Source organism: Gopherus evgoodei, chromosome 5, assembly GCF_007399415.2.
Source record: "Gopherus evgoodei ecotype Sinaloan lineage chromosome 5, rGopEvg1_v1.p, whole genome shotgun sequence".
NCBI lineage: Eukaryota > Metazoa > Chordata > Testudines > Testudinidae > Gopherus > Gopherus evgoodei.
Window position 1 is genome coordinate 134,879,111 of NC_044326.1, and position 13,149 is coordinate 134,892,259.

The 13,149-nt window shown below is 41.8% G+C and overlaps 1 protein-coding gene across 11 annotated transcripts in view; it reads right to left on the reverse strand.

Moving 5' to 3' along the window:
- WRN (WRN RecQ like helicase) overlaps nt 1–13,149 on the reverse strand; it is a 106,888-nt gene that overhangs the window by 39,528 nt on the left and 54,211 nt on the right. For all 11 annotated transcript variants that reach the window (XM_030565281.1, XM_030565285.1, XM_030565283.1 and 8 more), the window contains 5 exons: nt 11,033–11,207; nt 7,242–7,423; nt 6,416–6,517; nt 5,966–6,058; nt 1,449–1,590 (listed from right to left, as the gene is read on the reverse strand). In XM_030565281.1, coding sequence (XP_030421141.1) covers nt 1,449–1,590; nt 5,966–6,058; nt 6,416–6,517; nt 7,242–7,423; nt 11,033–11,207 — 694 coding nt within the window. The remainder of the gene's footprint in view (nt 1–1,448; nt 1,591–5,965; nt 6,059–6,415; nt 6,518–7,241; nt 7,424–11,032; nt 11,208–13,149) is intronic.

Below are 13,149 nucleotides of genomic sequence, written 5' to 3' on the forward strand. Positions count from 1 at the left end.
AAATCTGATCTCTCTTGTGACCCACCTGAAGTCTGTCTAGGAGCCCACCTGTACCTATTTGTTATGAAAAGACACTGCTAGGTTAAATAAAATCCAAGACAACACAATTCTTCATGAACTTCACACAAACTTTTTCAAGTATTTAGATACCTTATGGTGATATGGATGGGTTATTTCCTAGGATATTTTGCCTTATTACACAACTTGCAAAGTCTTATGAACACCTTTTACAAAAAAAAGAAACATTATAGACAGCAATTGAGCTGAAGTTTACAGCTGGAGATATTTTCATTACCATTTACACTGCCATTTGAGGCACCCTGCAATTTTCATATTATAAAGCCTTCTAACGTTAAAAAAACAAAACAAAACAAAAAACAAAAAACCCCCCGAGGCATGTAAACTGTGATCCAGATATTTCATTAAATATATCAGTGCCAAGTTTTTAACATGAGTTATTCCTAATAAAGGAAAAAAAATTAATCAAGAATTTAAACAAGTAATTTTCTTCCAAGCTAAGAACACACTCTTTTTCAAAATGTTTGTTTTGTGACTGTCTTCCTATTTCATTCTTCAGTGATTCTTTTCCCCATAATGTTTAAAAAGCCTTTACATGTAAAGATCTGTATAAATCATTCAGTGCACTTTGCTTCAACCCTACCCATCAGATTAAGTTAGCAAGACAAAAGTGCTCATTAACACAAGCATAATCTTCAACTCTACTCAATCATCAGTCAATAGGCTAATTTAGAGAACAGAATGATGTATTCTCCCTTCACTTTGAACAAACAGCCCCTTTTAGTGTTAAAGTTACACACCTGCATGGAGAGAGGAATACCTCCTCCCATTAGAAAACTATTTCAGTTGCTACAAACAATACAAAAGATTAAATTGCAGGTAAAATGTTCGCAGGTAGTGGAAAAGATTTGATAACCCCTCCAGTATTAGAGGTTACTTCCACCTGTTCAAAAGTTAACTACAAACAACCCAAAAAGAGACAGTCTAGAGGTTTAGAGGCAGCTCAATACACTGCTAAGTCCAGGATCTTAGTTTGGATCCAAGCTCTTAGGCCAGGAAGGGCTGGGAATGTTGAATGTTTAACTTTTAGAAAAAGGAGCCTAAAATTGTGACTTCTTTTGGACAGAGACCATCAACTCATTCTTTGTACACAGTAAGGGACCTGGTCTATAGACACTGCTGCAATACAAACAGCCCATCATAATAATAAAGAGCAGCTCCAGGGCTAACACACCAGTACTGTTAGTCTGTTCAGCCTCTCTCTAGAGGAAGGTGCACTACATCGTAAGACTGGCCTTTCCTGGGGTTGAGGAGAGAGGTACTATTAAGTGAAATGTGTGTATTGTTTCTGGGAGCAGGAAGGGGGGTGTTATCACAGGAATGCTCTCCCTCCACCCCGAAAATACGCAAGGAATTTTAACCACACTTACAGATCCTCGGAGAAACAAAACCGGAACTCTAGTTCCAAACTTCTCGTCTAAGGCCTTCACTGCAGACATCAGCTGGAACGCTTGGTGACCGAAGTCCTGCAAACTCTCTTCTGAGTCACTGTTAATAGTGCAGCGAAGAGTTCTAATATGCACAAGAAAACAAAGAGTAACTGCCAAGTGCTAAACACTCAGAAATAAGGGGTGTTATTGATTAAACTATAGTTAAAAATATAAAGCTTACGCTTGAATTAAAGCTTTTACATTTAATTATGCAATTAAATATACATTTAAATGCAAAAATCTAGTGTTCAAGATACAAAAGTCAAAATTCCATGAGGTAAAACTGCGTTGGCAACACTAACTTGTGCCTGAAGACTTGTAGCAGAGTTAGCACTGTGTGAACAACTCTTAACCCTTAACATCTTGAGTATTCTAGTATGCTACCCAACAGCTTTCAAGTTGCTTTTAAGCTACCTTTTGCATTTAACTACCATGGGGTTAGGGAAGTCCTGAGATACAAGTTTTATGTGGATTGCAGCCACAGTTCTCTTCAGGTACATGGGGGAAAAAAAAAACAGAAAAAATTAAAAGCAGGTCATTTGGTGGGAGTAGGGAGGGCTCTATCTCCCAAACAACCCCAAAATTAACACAAACTTAAGCCAAGATCTGTTACTGGCATTGAAATTTTAAAGCCAACGTGACTTTGCATGTAGGGCACAATGAAAAATCATCTCTAAAATAAAATTCTACTCTAATCATAACTACAGTGCAGCTAAGGGATTATCCCATAATTTGGGAACAGACAGGAAGCATGGCTGAACTGATTACTTTCTTCTGAGAGCAGCATAGTACATCCAGATTGATGGTTTTCAAACTTTTTTTCTGGCGACCCAGCTGAAGAAAATTGTTGATGCCTGCAACCCAACGGAGCTGGGGATGAGATGTTTGGGGTGTTGGGGTGAGGGCTGCGGAGTGGGGCTGGGAATGAGGGGTTTAGAGTGTGGGAGGGGACTCTGGGCTGGGGCACGGGATTGGGGTACACGAGGGGGTCAGTGCTCTCGGCTGGGGGTGCAGGCTCTGGGCTGGAGCGAGGGATGAGGGACTTGGGGTACAGGAAGAGGCTCTGGGGTTTTTTTGAGGGGGCTCAGGGCAGGGGCAGGAGATTGGGGTGCAGGCTTACCTCAGGTAGCTCCAGGTCAGCGGCACAGCACAGGGTGCTAAGGCAGGATTCCTGCCTGTCCTGGCACCGCGGATTGCTCTGTGCCCTGGAAGTGGCCAGCAGCAGGTCCGGCTCCTAGGCGGAGGTGCGCAAGCAGCTCCACATGGCCCTCGCCTGCAGGCACTGCCCCCCACAGCTCCCATGGGTCAGTTCCCAGACAATGGTAGTGTGGAGATGGTGCTCAGGGCAAGGGCAGCGTGCAGAACCCTGTGCTCCCACCCCCACCTAGGAGCCGGACCTGCTGCTGGCCACTTCTGGGGCACACCACGATGTCAGAACCAGTAGGGACTAGCCTGCTTTAGTCAGGAAGCACCACTGACAGGACTTTTAACAGCCCAGTCAGCGGCGCTGACTAGAGCCTTCGTGACCCAGTGCCTTACATTCTGCAACTCAGTACTGGGTCGCGACCTGCAGTTTGAAAACCACTGATCTACATGCCTTATACCAGAATTCTTACACTGCCAGGGAATACAGACACACAGTCTACTACAAGTTCAAGAATGAATGACATTTCTACTTCTACTGATGTTATTCAAACACGTAGTGGTCTTATCTCCCCTTGAACATATGTCCCATTAACGTTGATATTTGTTACATGCATGTGTCGAGTAGCAATAGGAGACTAAATCCCAAACAGCAGAGTTAAGAACACATTACTAGATGCCTAAAAAGCCACAGTCAAGGAAGAAGACTGTGCTGGTTAAAAAAAACACCTGGTTTATAGCAAATGGATGAAAGGGGAAGTTGACAGTAATGAATATAAATAAGAAATAGGAGTTGTAGAAAATTGAAAGGGAAGTAAAAAGCCATAAAGAGAAATGTATGTCCAGCAGTGTTAAGGACAATTAGAATATTTTTTTAAAATATATTTGGAAAAAAAAGAATCCTGAGAATGGTATTGGTCCTCTGCAAGATGGAAATGATAGAATTATGAGTAATGCAGAAAAGACGGAAGTGTTCAAAAATATTTCTGTTCTGTATTTGGTGAAGAAAACTGATGATTAGTCTAATCATATGGTGATTACACTACTCTTTTCACTCTACTAATGTCTCAGGAAGAAATTAGACATTTTAAATCACCAGGTCCAGATAACTCGCATGCAAGCATTTTAAAAGAGCTGGCTGAGGAGCTTGCTGGACCATTAATGTTGATTTTCAATAAGTCTCAGGGCACTGGGGAAGTTCCAGGAGACTGGAAGAAACCTAATGTTGTGCCACTTTTTTTTAAAAGGGTAAATGGGATGAGCTGGGTAATTATAGGCAAGTTGGTCTGACATCAATCCCAGGAAAGATAATGGAGTGACTGATAAAGGACTCAATTAATAAAGAGTTAAAGGAGGGTAATGTTGATTTGCATTAGTTACATGGATTTATGCAAAATAGGTCCTGCCAAACTAATTTAATGTCTTTTTTTGATGAGATTACAAGTTTGGTTGATAAAGGTAACAGTGTTGCTATAATAGTCTACTGTAAGGCGTGTGACCTGGCTCTGCATGACATTTTGATTAAAAATTTGAAAGATATAAAATTAACATGCCACATTAAATGGATTAACCACTGGCTAACTGATAGATCTCAAAATGTAAACAAACAGGGAATAGTCATTGGGCAGGTGTGTTTCCAGTGAGGTCCAACAGGGATCAGTTGTTGGCCCTATGCTAATTTAACATTTTTATCAGTGACCTGGAAGAAAACATAAAATCATCACTGATAAAGATGAAAAAAAAGTTGGGGGAGTGGTAAATAATCAAGACAAGTCACTGATACACAGTGACTTAAGATTGCTTTGTATCTTGGGCACAAGCAAACAATATGAGTTTTAATACGGCTAAATGTCAGTGCATACATCTAGGATCAAAGAATATAGGCCATACTAGCAGAATGGAGGACTCTATCCTGGGAAGCAGTGACTCTGAAAACGATTTGAGGGTTGTGGTGGATAATCAGCTGAACATGAGCTCCCTGTGTGATGCTGTGGCCAAAAGAGCTAATGTAATTCTGGGATGCATAAGCAGGTTAATCTTGCATAGGAGCAAACAGGTTATTTTACCACTCTATTTGGCACTGGTGTGACCACAGACGGAATCCTGTGTCTAGTTCTGGGGCCCACAATTCAGGAAGGATGTTGATAAATTGAAAAGGGTTCAGAGAAGAACCAGGAGAATGATTAAAGGATTAGAAAACCTGCCTTAGAGTGACAGAATCCAGGAGTAGAGTCTATTTAGCTTACCAAAGAGAAGGTTAAGGGGTGACTTGATCAGTCTATAAGTACCTACACGGGGGACCAATATTTAATACTGGGCTCTTCAATCCAGCAGAGAAAGGTATAACACAGTGGTTTTCAAACTTTTTGTATTGGTGGCCCCTTTTGCACAGCAAGCCTGTGAGTGTGCCCCCCACTTATGAATTAAAAACCGGGCCGGGGGGAGGTGGAATTTAATTTAATGGTGACTTGAGGCTGATAGCCCCATGGAGCTGACAGCTCGGGACCCCCATGAAACCACCTTGCGACTTCCTGAGGGGTCAGGACCCCCAGTTTGAGAACCCCTGGTATAACCTGATCCAATGACTGAAAATTGAAGCTAGACAAATTCAGACTGGAAATTGGGCATATATTTCTGACAGTGAGCGTAATTAACCACTGAAAACTTACCAAAGGTCATGGTAGATTCTCCATCACTGACTATTTTAAATCAAGATTTGAATGGTCTCCTAAAAGACCTGTTCTAGGAATCATTTTGTAGAAGTTCTATGGCCTGTGTTATACAGCAGGTTGGACTAGATGACCACAATGGTCACTCATGGCCATCAAATCTACGACAATCAAGCAGTATAAAAAAATTTGCTGGCACATGCAGCTTTTAATCTTTCTTCAGAATTAATTCTGTGAGGCAGATACCAAAGGTTAAAAAGAGGTGAAACGTAACATTTATTTTACATTTTTCGGGAGTATTACAATAAGTCATTAAAAAAAAAATGAAAACATTTTAATAGCAACAGTGATTTTTTGTTACAGACTTTACTACAATCTGAGATTTGGTGTGGTGCATACGCATTGCCTCCTGTCACACTCCAGTACCGAGATGATAAGCCTACAACAACAGACACTGCTGTTCAAACACAAAAGCAGATTTCAGGAGGCTTTTTGTATTGATCAGAATACTCTCAAACATAAATGCACAAAAAAACAGAATATTTTATTAGGAGAAATTACTGGTGTATTTATTTGCATTTGTCTTGTATGTTATAGGGAAGATAGATATTCTAAACACTGTAGTCTTTAGGGAGGAACGTTTACCTGGACCGGCAATTATCACAGCATTTTTCTGTTCCCATGATGCCAGAGGAGGCCTTCCGGAGTTGTTTGTCTTCAAAATGAGACAAGATGATTCTACTCATGGGAATATTGAGAATTAAATAAAAGAACAAGAATTTACACGTTAAATACATTGCAAAAAAACAATGAGTTGAAATCATCATCATTAATTGATTCACCTGGGAGCCAATTATTTGCACTTGATTTCACCAGAGACAAGGACGTTTGTTTTTAAAAAGTAAATCAGAAGTTCCTAATGTTGGTATTTAATTATGCAAAAGATAGTAAATATCACTTTTTAAAATGAAATTGCATTTTTGCAAAGCATTTAAGTTCTGCAGCTACATCTTCAGTTGTTACTGAACTGCAGTGGACAATACTAATTGCGTACTGTGGACTTATAGAAAATGTGCAGTAAAATATAATACTCACTTTCTCCTGCAGCTGTTTGAGTTAAGGTACTTCTCTATCTTTGCCGCCATCTTTAATTTGTATAGTCGGAATCCTTCATTACTTATCTCATTTAAAAGATATCTGCCGTTAAAACAAAAAACAAATAAGCTTAAACACTGCAAGTTTCTTTTTGAACTAATAGTGACAGCAAACTCACAGTACCTACCACAGTCAACTTATTTTACACACAGCAGTGGTTCTCAATTTGTAGTTGGACAGTGCTCCACAAAAAGTCTTTCCCTACAGCACAACACACTAAACCTTCAAGATCCCTGCAAGGGGAAGGGGGAGGCGGATGGAGATGGACATGAGAGAGACCTTTCTGTCATCTTCCTTTCTGTGAGTATCTTTGTAAGAGAAACACTGACATGTTATCATCAGTGGGAACTAGACTAAGGGACTGCAAGGATAGTGCACTGACTATCTAGAAGTCCAAGCCTGAACAGGTCAGTTTTAGGGAAAGACTGAATTCATGTTGCTTTTAAGTATGTGTTTTCCAAAATAACAACAGGTCCTGTACTTAGCATCCTGACCACTACCTTCCTTCACATCATGGACCCTTTCAGGGACACTGGATGGGACCAAACAGAGGACTGTTGGACGCACACTGTGTTTCTGAAAGATATCATTGCATAACGAATGTTTTCACATATATTAAATGAAGGTACCATATATCAAAACAACAGACTATCTTCGCTACCAGCAAACATTTTAAACCCACCCCCTCCTGCTCATTCATGATAGTAAATTTTGGCTACAGAATGAACAAGGTTCCTATGACTCCAGGCTGTTCCCAATACTATACCTGTTAAAAGTCATATCAGCTGTAGTCCAAAATACGTAACAAGAAGCAGGAAGACCATCACGGCCAGCCCTTCCAATCTCTTGGTAGTAGGATTCCATTTCCTTAGGGGCACCATAATGAATAACTCTCCGGATGTCTGCTTTATTGATACCCATTCCAAAGGCCACCGTAGCCACAATGCACTGGGAAATAATCATAACATACATGTTTAACTTAGCTGTAAAAATATGTCTAAACCTCTATTAATGCCAAAACAGTGTGTAATGACTTCTGTGCCACTGATTCAAATTCAGCCTAAAGTTTAGTAGCTTCAAATCACACTCGGCATCTATACCGCCGACATGAATTCAGTCAGGAGTCATGTATTGGTAGCAGCATAAGCACATCATTAATCACAGTCATAACGAGACAGAAGACTTAGAATGCTTAGAGCAGGGATGAGTAGTTCGGAACACTGGGTTCAACCACCAATAGAACAAGTCCCTGTAACTTTTGGTGATTGAGATTATCCCTATATAATACAGATACACACATTTTTACTCCTGAGGGCATTCTATGCCAAAAAAATTTAAAAAGTCTGTACACAGTAGTCTAAAATTCTTTAAGTTTTATTTGTCAATAAATAAATGCAGAGGCTCCAGCATGGCAGTGGGGAGCACAGGCCACTGGCTGCATGAAGGTAGGAGATCACCTTTCAGCCTCCCTACCCCCTACTCCCAGGACATGGATTCAGCAGTGAGGCTGCACCTGACTCCAACATAGCACAAGGCCTAGGCCTGTCCCAGAAACACCCTGGGGCCCTGCCCCTCTGTGCCAGGTACGGGGCAAGCAGCTCAACCAGGCAGGATACAAGTGTGGAGGGGCTCAGTGTAAGGGGATCCAGGTGTGGGGTGAAAGGATTTTGTGTGGGACAATCTGGGTGCAGGCTGCTCATTGGGGGGTTTAAGTGTGGGGGGGATCTGGATGCACACAGGCTCACTGGGGGAGTTCCAGATGCAGGGGCAATGGGACTCTGCCAGGGCTTCCAGGTGAAAGTGGCTGGGGCTCAGCGGAGAGGTCTGGGGGTCTCACTGAAGGGGTGGGCATCTGGGTGCAGCTAGTTGGCAGTTAGTGGCATGGGGGGTCTGGATATGGGTGCTTAGGGGGTGGGCATCAGGGTGGGGGTTTCAGTGCAGGGAGCTCAGTTGGGGTGGTTGGGGTGCACGGGTGGGGGCTCCAGATGCAGGGGCTGAGGTTCAATGGGGGTGAGGTTTGGGGTTGGAGGACTAGGATGGTTCTGGATGTACTGGGTGAGGTTTGGCGGGGGTGTCTGAGTATGAGAGGTTTGGATGCATGCGGGTTGGGTGTATGGGGGAGCAGCTCCCATGCAGTGACCCCTCCCCCATCTGAGAAGCGATGGCGGGAGGAACCAGGGGAAGATGTTGAGCTTCCTGAAGCTGAGGGAGGTTTCTGGGGGTGGGTCTGACATAGCCCCAGCCACTTGTTGCAGGGGAAGAGGAAGTCCCGTCCTCTCCTGCCTCCAGCCCAGCCAGGTCTAGCAGCTGATCTCGGCTCAGGGTAGGAGCCACTGGCTGGGGTGTCCTCAACCCTGCAGTGATTTACCTCTCCGCCAGCTGCTCCAGGTGCCTGAAAAAAGGTACCTGCACTGCTAGGGAGCAGTGTGTGACTGCTCTTGCAGCTTCCCTTTGCTTCCCTGTCAGAAAGTCATTTTTCTGTGGGGAAGCAAAGAAATCTGCGGGGGACATGAATTCTGCACACGCGCAGTGGCACAAAATTCCCCCAGGAATAACAAATACATGTTTGCAAAGCTCCTTCAGATCAGAGACCTAATAAAAATGACTTACAACTTTATATTTTCCTCTAAGAGCGAAAGAGAATCATCAGGACAAAGAGGTCGAAATACTAGAGGTCAATCTTTAAAAGCAGCAAGCTATACCTATTTCTTTGTGCACATGCGATACAGCAGTGATTTGGTAAGCGTAGTGAAAGCAAATTGATTGTTTATCACAGATTTCTGATCATTGTTGTACTAATTTAGATGTGATATACGGACTAAGGGTGTTAATATAAACCAGTTACTGTCTAACATTAAACAGTGTTAAACAAGGTCCATGACTTGGAATGCAAAGATCTCAGCTTGCTTGGCACCATGGCAAATAAACTATTAAAAAAAAAATCTTTTAAACCTTTTATGAAAGAGACAGAAACGGAAAAAAAGTTAAAGCATTTGAAATATAAAGTATTAAATAAGGTTTTCATGTTAACATCTCTTGTTCCCTTTCCATTCAGCTGTAGACAGTTTTTAGAAGGAAAACACCCTCCTCCCCACACTGTTTGACAGTCTCTTCGATACGATCAAAGGTAGCAATAACTGTACTTTGGGGGGAAAAAAGAGACGTTAGTTCAGATGGGCTGATGATGTCGCTGTTACTGCTGTTGTAAAAAATCTAATATTAGAAGGAACCTCCAGCCCTTCCTCGACAGTCTTAGATGGTATGAAAGATGGTAATAACTGCCATCCAAGCCAGTATTTGGGTTTCAGCGGGAGCTGGTGGTGTGGTGATATCATCTGGTTCCCTCCCTCTCTGGCCCATTCTCATCAGGATCAGAATGAGGAAGGCCCAGGGTCCCAGGAAACAATGGGGGTGGCAGCCATGATGGCGAAGCTTGTTCCAGTAGCTTCTGTCTGTTTTTCTTTTGATTTTTCATACTTTCTCGACAAAATCCCTTTCTTTTAAGGACTCATAAAGGGAGTAATGGGTGGAATAGCCCTTACCTTCATTATTTTATCTACCAATTAGGCCTAATATTTGACACATCAATTTGGACTCATTAACTCTCAGCTCCACATCTCTTAAGAAGCATAATTTCAAGACAGTTTTTGAATCATATCAATATGCCTTTTTGTTTAGACCAATTCAGTTACTGTGTCTCCCTGTTACACTTTTTTCTCCATCAACATGTTTTTCTAGGTTTTAGTAACATCTTATGAACTTTTACATACTTTTTACAATTGAGCTCATTTTGGATAAAGTTGTAGGCTCAACTCTCACAACAGCACACAAACGCAATAAGTCACAGAAGTTCCATTCATTAACCCAGAATAGTTCATGAGAAATTTTCTACAGCCTCCTAATGATTTCCCATGACAACATGAAGATCTTATTCTTGCAGAAATACATGGCATTTAAGTGAAATAATATTCCACTTAGGGATTAGTCAAAACCTGAAGATATAATATTATTTTCAATATAAGATAATGGATAGAAATGCATTTCCTGCTTTGCCTTTTTCCTAGAAAGACAAGAGAAAGAATATATGTGAATGAGGCCAAGCGTACACAGAGGAGCTTAGTATGGGGCCATTTAAAAATGCAACATTTACCCATCAAGCAGCTCAAAAGTAGAATGTTATAAAATGATGATATGGGGTACTCTTCATTTCCTGCGGCATTACTGTGATCTATGTGACAGAATGACTGCACGTCAGCAGTGAGAAAAGTCACTCCTAATTATACACTGTAGACTGTACAGCCAGCAAAGACTGAAGTATTTGAGGATGAAGTGTATGTTTAAGATCTTTATAGAGCAAATGAGGTTAACAAGACGGTCAGAAATTATGTCACTGCAGACAGACTGTGGAAGCCAAAGAATAGTTTCTTGCCCATAATGTCAAAGGTACAAAGTAAATTTGAAAGAGACTGATATTTCAAAATTCTCTCACTCTGTACACGTCAACAGAATAACTAACCCATTTCCTACAGAACATCATCCTGTAGTACGAATTTATACCTGAATTTCATCTCTCATGAACCTGTGATGAACATCTTTCCTTGCTTTGATTCCCATGCCAGCATGGTATGTGCCACAGGACAAGTTTAATTTCATCAGCTCAGCAGCTACTTGTTCAGTGGTCTTCCTTGAAGGGCAATACACGATAGTGGGTCCTTCAAACTCGTATGTAAAGCTAAGGAAAATAATAAACAATAAATCAACATGCTGTAAATGCTAAGGCGGCCACTTGCGAACCACACGTTCAACATCTGACTCAACAGACTAAGGGATGTCAGGCTGTAGATTTTGCAGCAAGTCTTCGTTATCCTGGGCATCAGCAGCTTCAAAATCTGCATTATTCTTCTCATTTATTTTTAATATGTTCTCTGTAGGGGGCAGATATCTAGCTGATTTAAATTGTCATCACTCCATAGCCTTCCATGCAGCTATGACAGTTAACACTAGCTAAGGATCTCTTCCTGGATTCTTAGCCAGGGTAAAAATCTTGTCAGATTCAAAAAAAGATAACACCTCTTCCATTTCTATAGTATTTGTTACCTGAAAGATTCTAAAGGTTTACCATCATCATATATTGCTGTCTCATTATAACTCTCCTGGGTGATGTTCTGACTAATGCACTTCTTGTGTGAATCACAGTACTAGTTTCAGCAAAAACAAACAATGAGGAGTCCTTGTGGCATCTTAGAGACTAACAAATTTATTTGGGCATAAGGCTTTCATGGGCTAAAACCCACTTCATTGGATGCATGGAGTGGAAAATACAGTAAGGTACAAATACACAGTGTATGAAAAGATGGAGTGGCCTTACCAAGTGTGTGTGTGCGGGGGGATGTCAGTGCTACTCTCATCTTTTCATATGCTGTGTATTTATACCCTACTGTATTTTCCACTCCATGTATCTAATGAAGTGTGTTTTAGCCTACAAAAGCTTTTGCCCAAATAAATCTGTTAGTCTCTAAGGTGCCATAAGGACTCCTCGTTGTTTTTGCTGATATAGACTAACACGGCTACCACTCTGTGACCTATTACTATTTTCAGATACACTTGCTGTGATTGAGGGTGCCAAGCTTTTTTAAAAAGAGAGTAAAACTTGTGGAAATCTTTTCTCCCTGGAAGGCAGCCTGTGGCCCACATCCCTCAATTCACTCCCCTTCTCTACACCAGGCATGCTCCCCGCCCCCAATCTCCTTCTACACATACACCTCATCGCTCCAACCCGCCCAGCCTGGCACCCTCCTGCCCGCAACCCCCAGCTATACACACAACCCCTCGCTCCAACCCGCCCAGCCTGGCATCATTCTCGTTCCCCCCCTGCATACTCTCATTCCATCCCACTCAGGCTGCCACCCTTCACCCCACATCTTCTCCGATCAACAGCTCTCACATTTTGTTTCCCTACTTTCCAGCCATGCTGCCCTTGTAAACAAAACCGAACCCTCCCCTGAAAAGAAAAGTACAATAAACAAACAGAAATAGCAGACACAAATAGCCATATGTTGCCCATATGAATGGAACCACAACACAACAGTAGTGACCCATCAGCAACTGCAGAGACTGCCATCGAAGCCCAACCTTCTCCCGCCCACCCTACATACATATCATGCTTTCATTTTGGTGTTTGTGTACCTGTAAGTCAAGAAAAAAGAAAAAAAAAAAAAAAGGGAAGAGACTGTCTGTGCCAGCCTACCTGTAAGGAAACACATTTGGGTTTTTTCATTTGCAGCCAAGCAAATGAAAATGTAATGCTAAAAATCAAAATCATCACTCTGAATTTGAATTTGTGCATAATTCTACTCTTATTTTTCACATAATACAGTTTAGAATGTAATCCACTGTACAGCTAAATATTAGCATTTGCATTGCACTGGACACTGTACGAACATAGCAAGAGACTATCCACGCCCTGTAGAACTTATTAAATGGACAACACAAATGGCAGGAGAGGAAGAAAGGCGGAGACATGAAATGATTTGCCCATGATCACCCAGCAGTTCAGCAGCAGAACCAGGAAGAGAACCTAGTCTCCTGGTCCCAGTCCAGTCCAAGTCCACTTTTTTATTCTTGTTTTTGACCCCCAGTCTGGCACACCTTTGATAATATCTGAGATACAACAG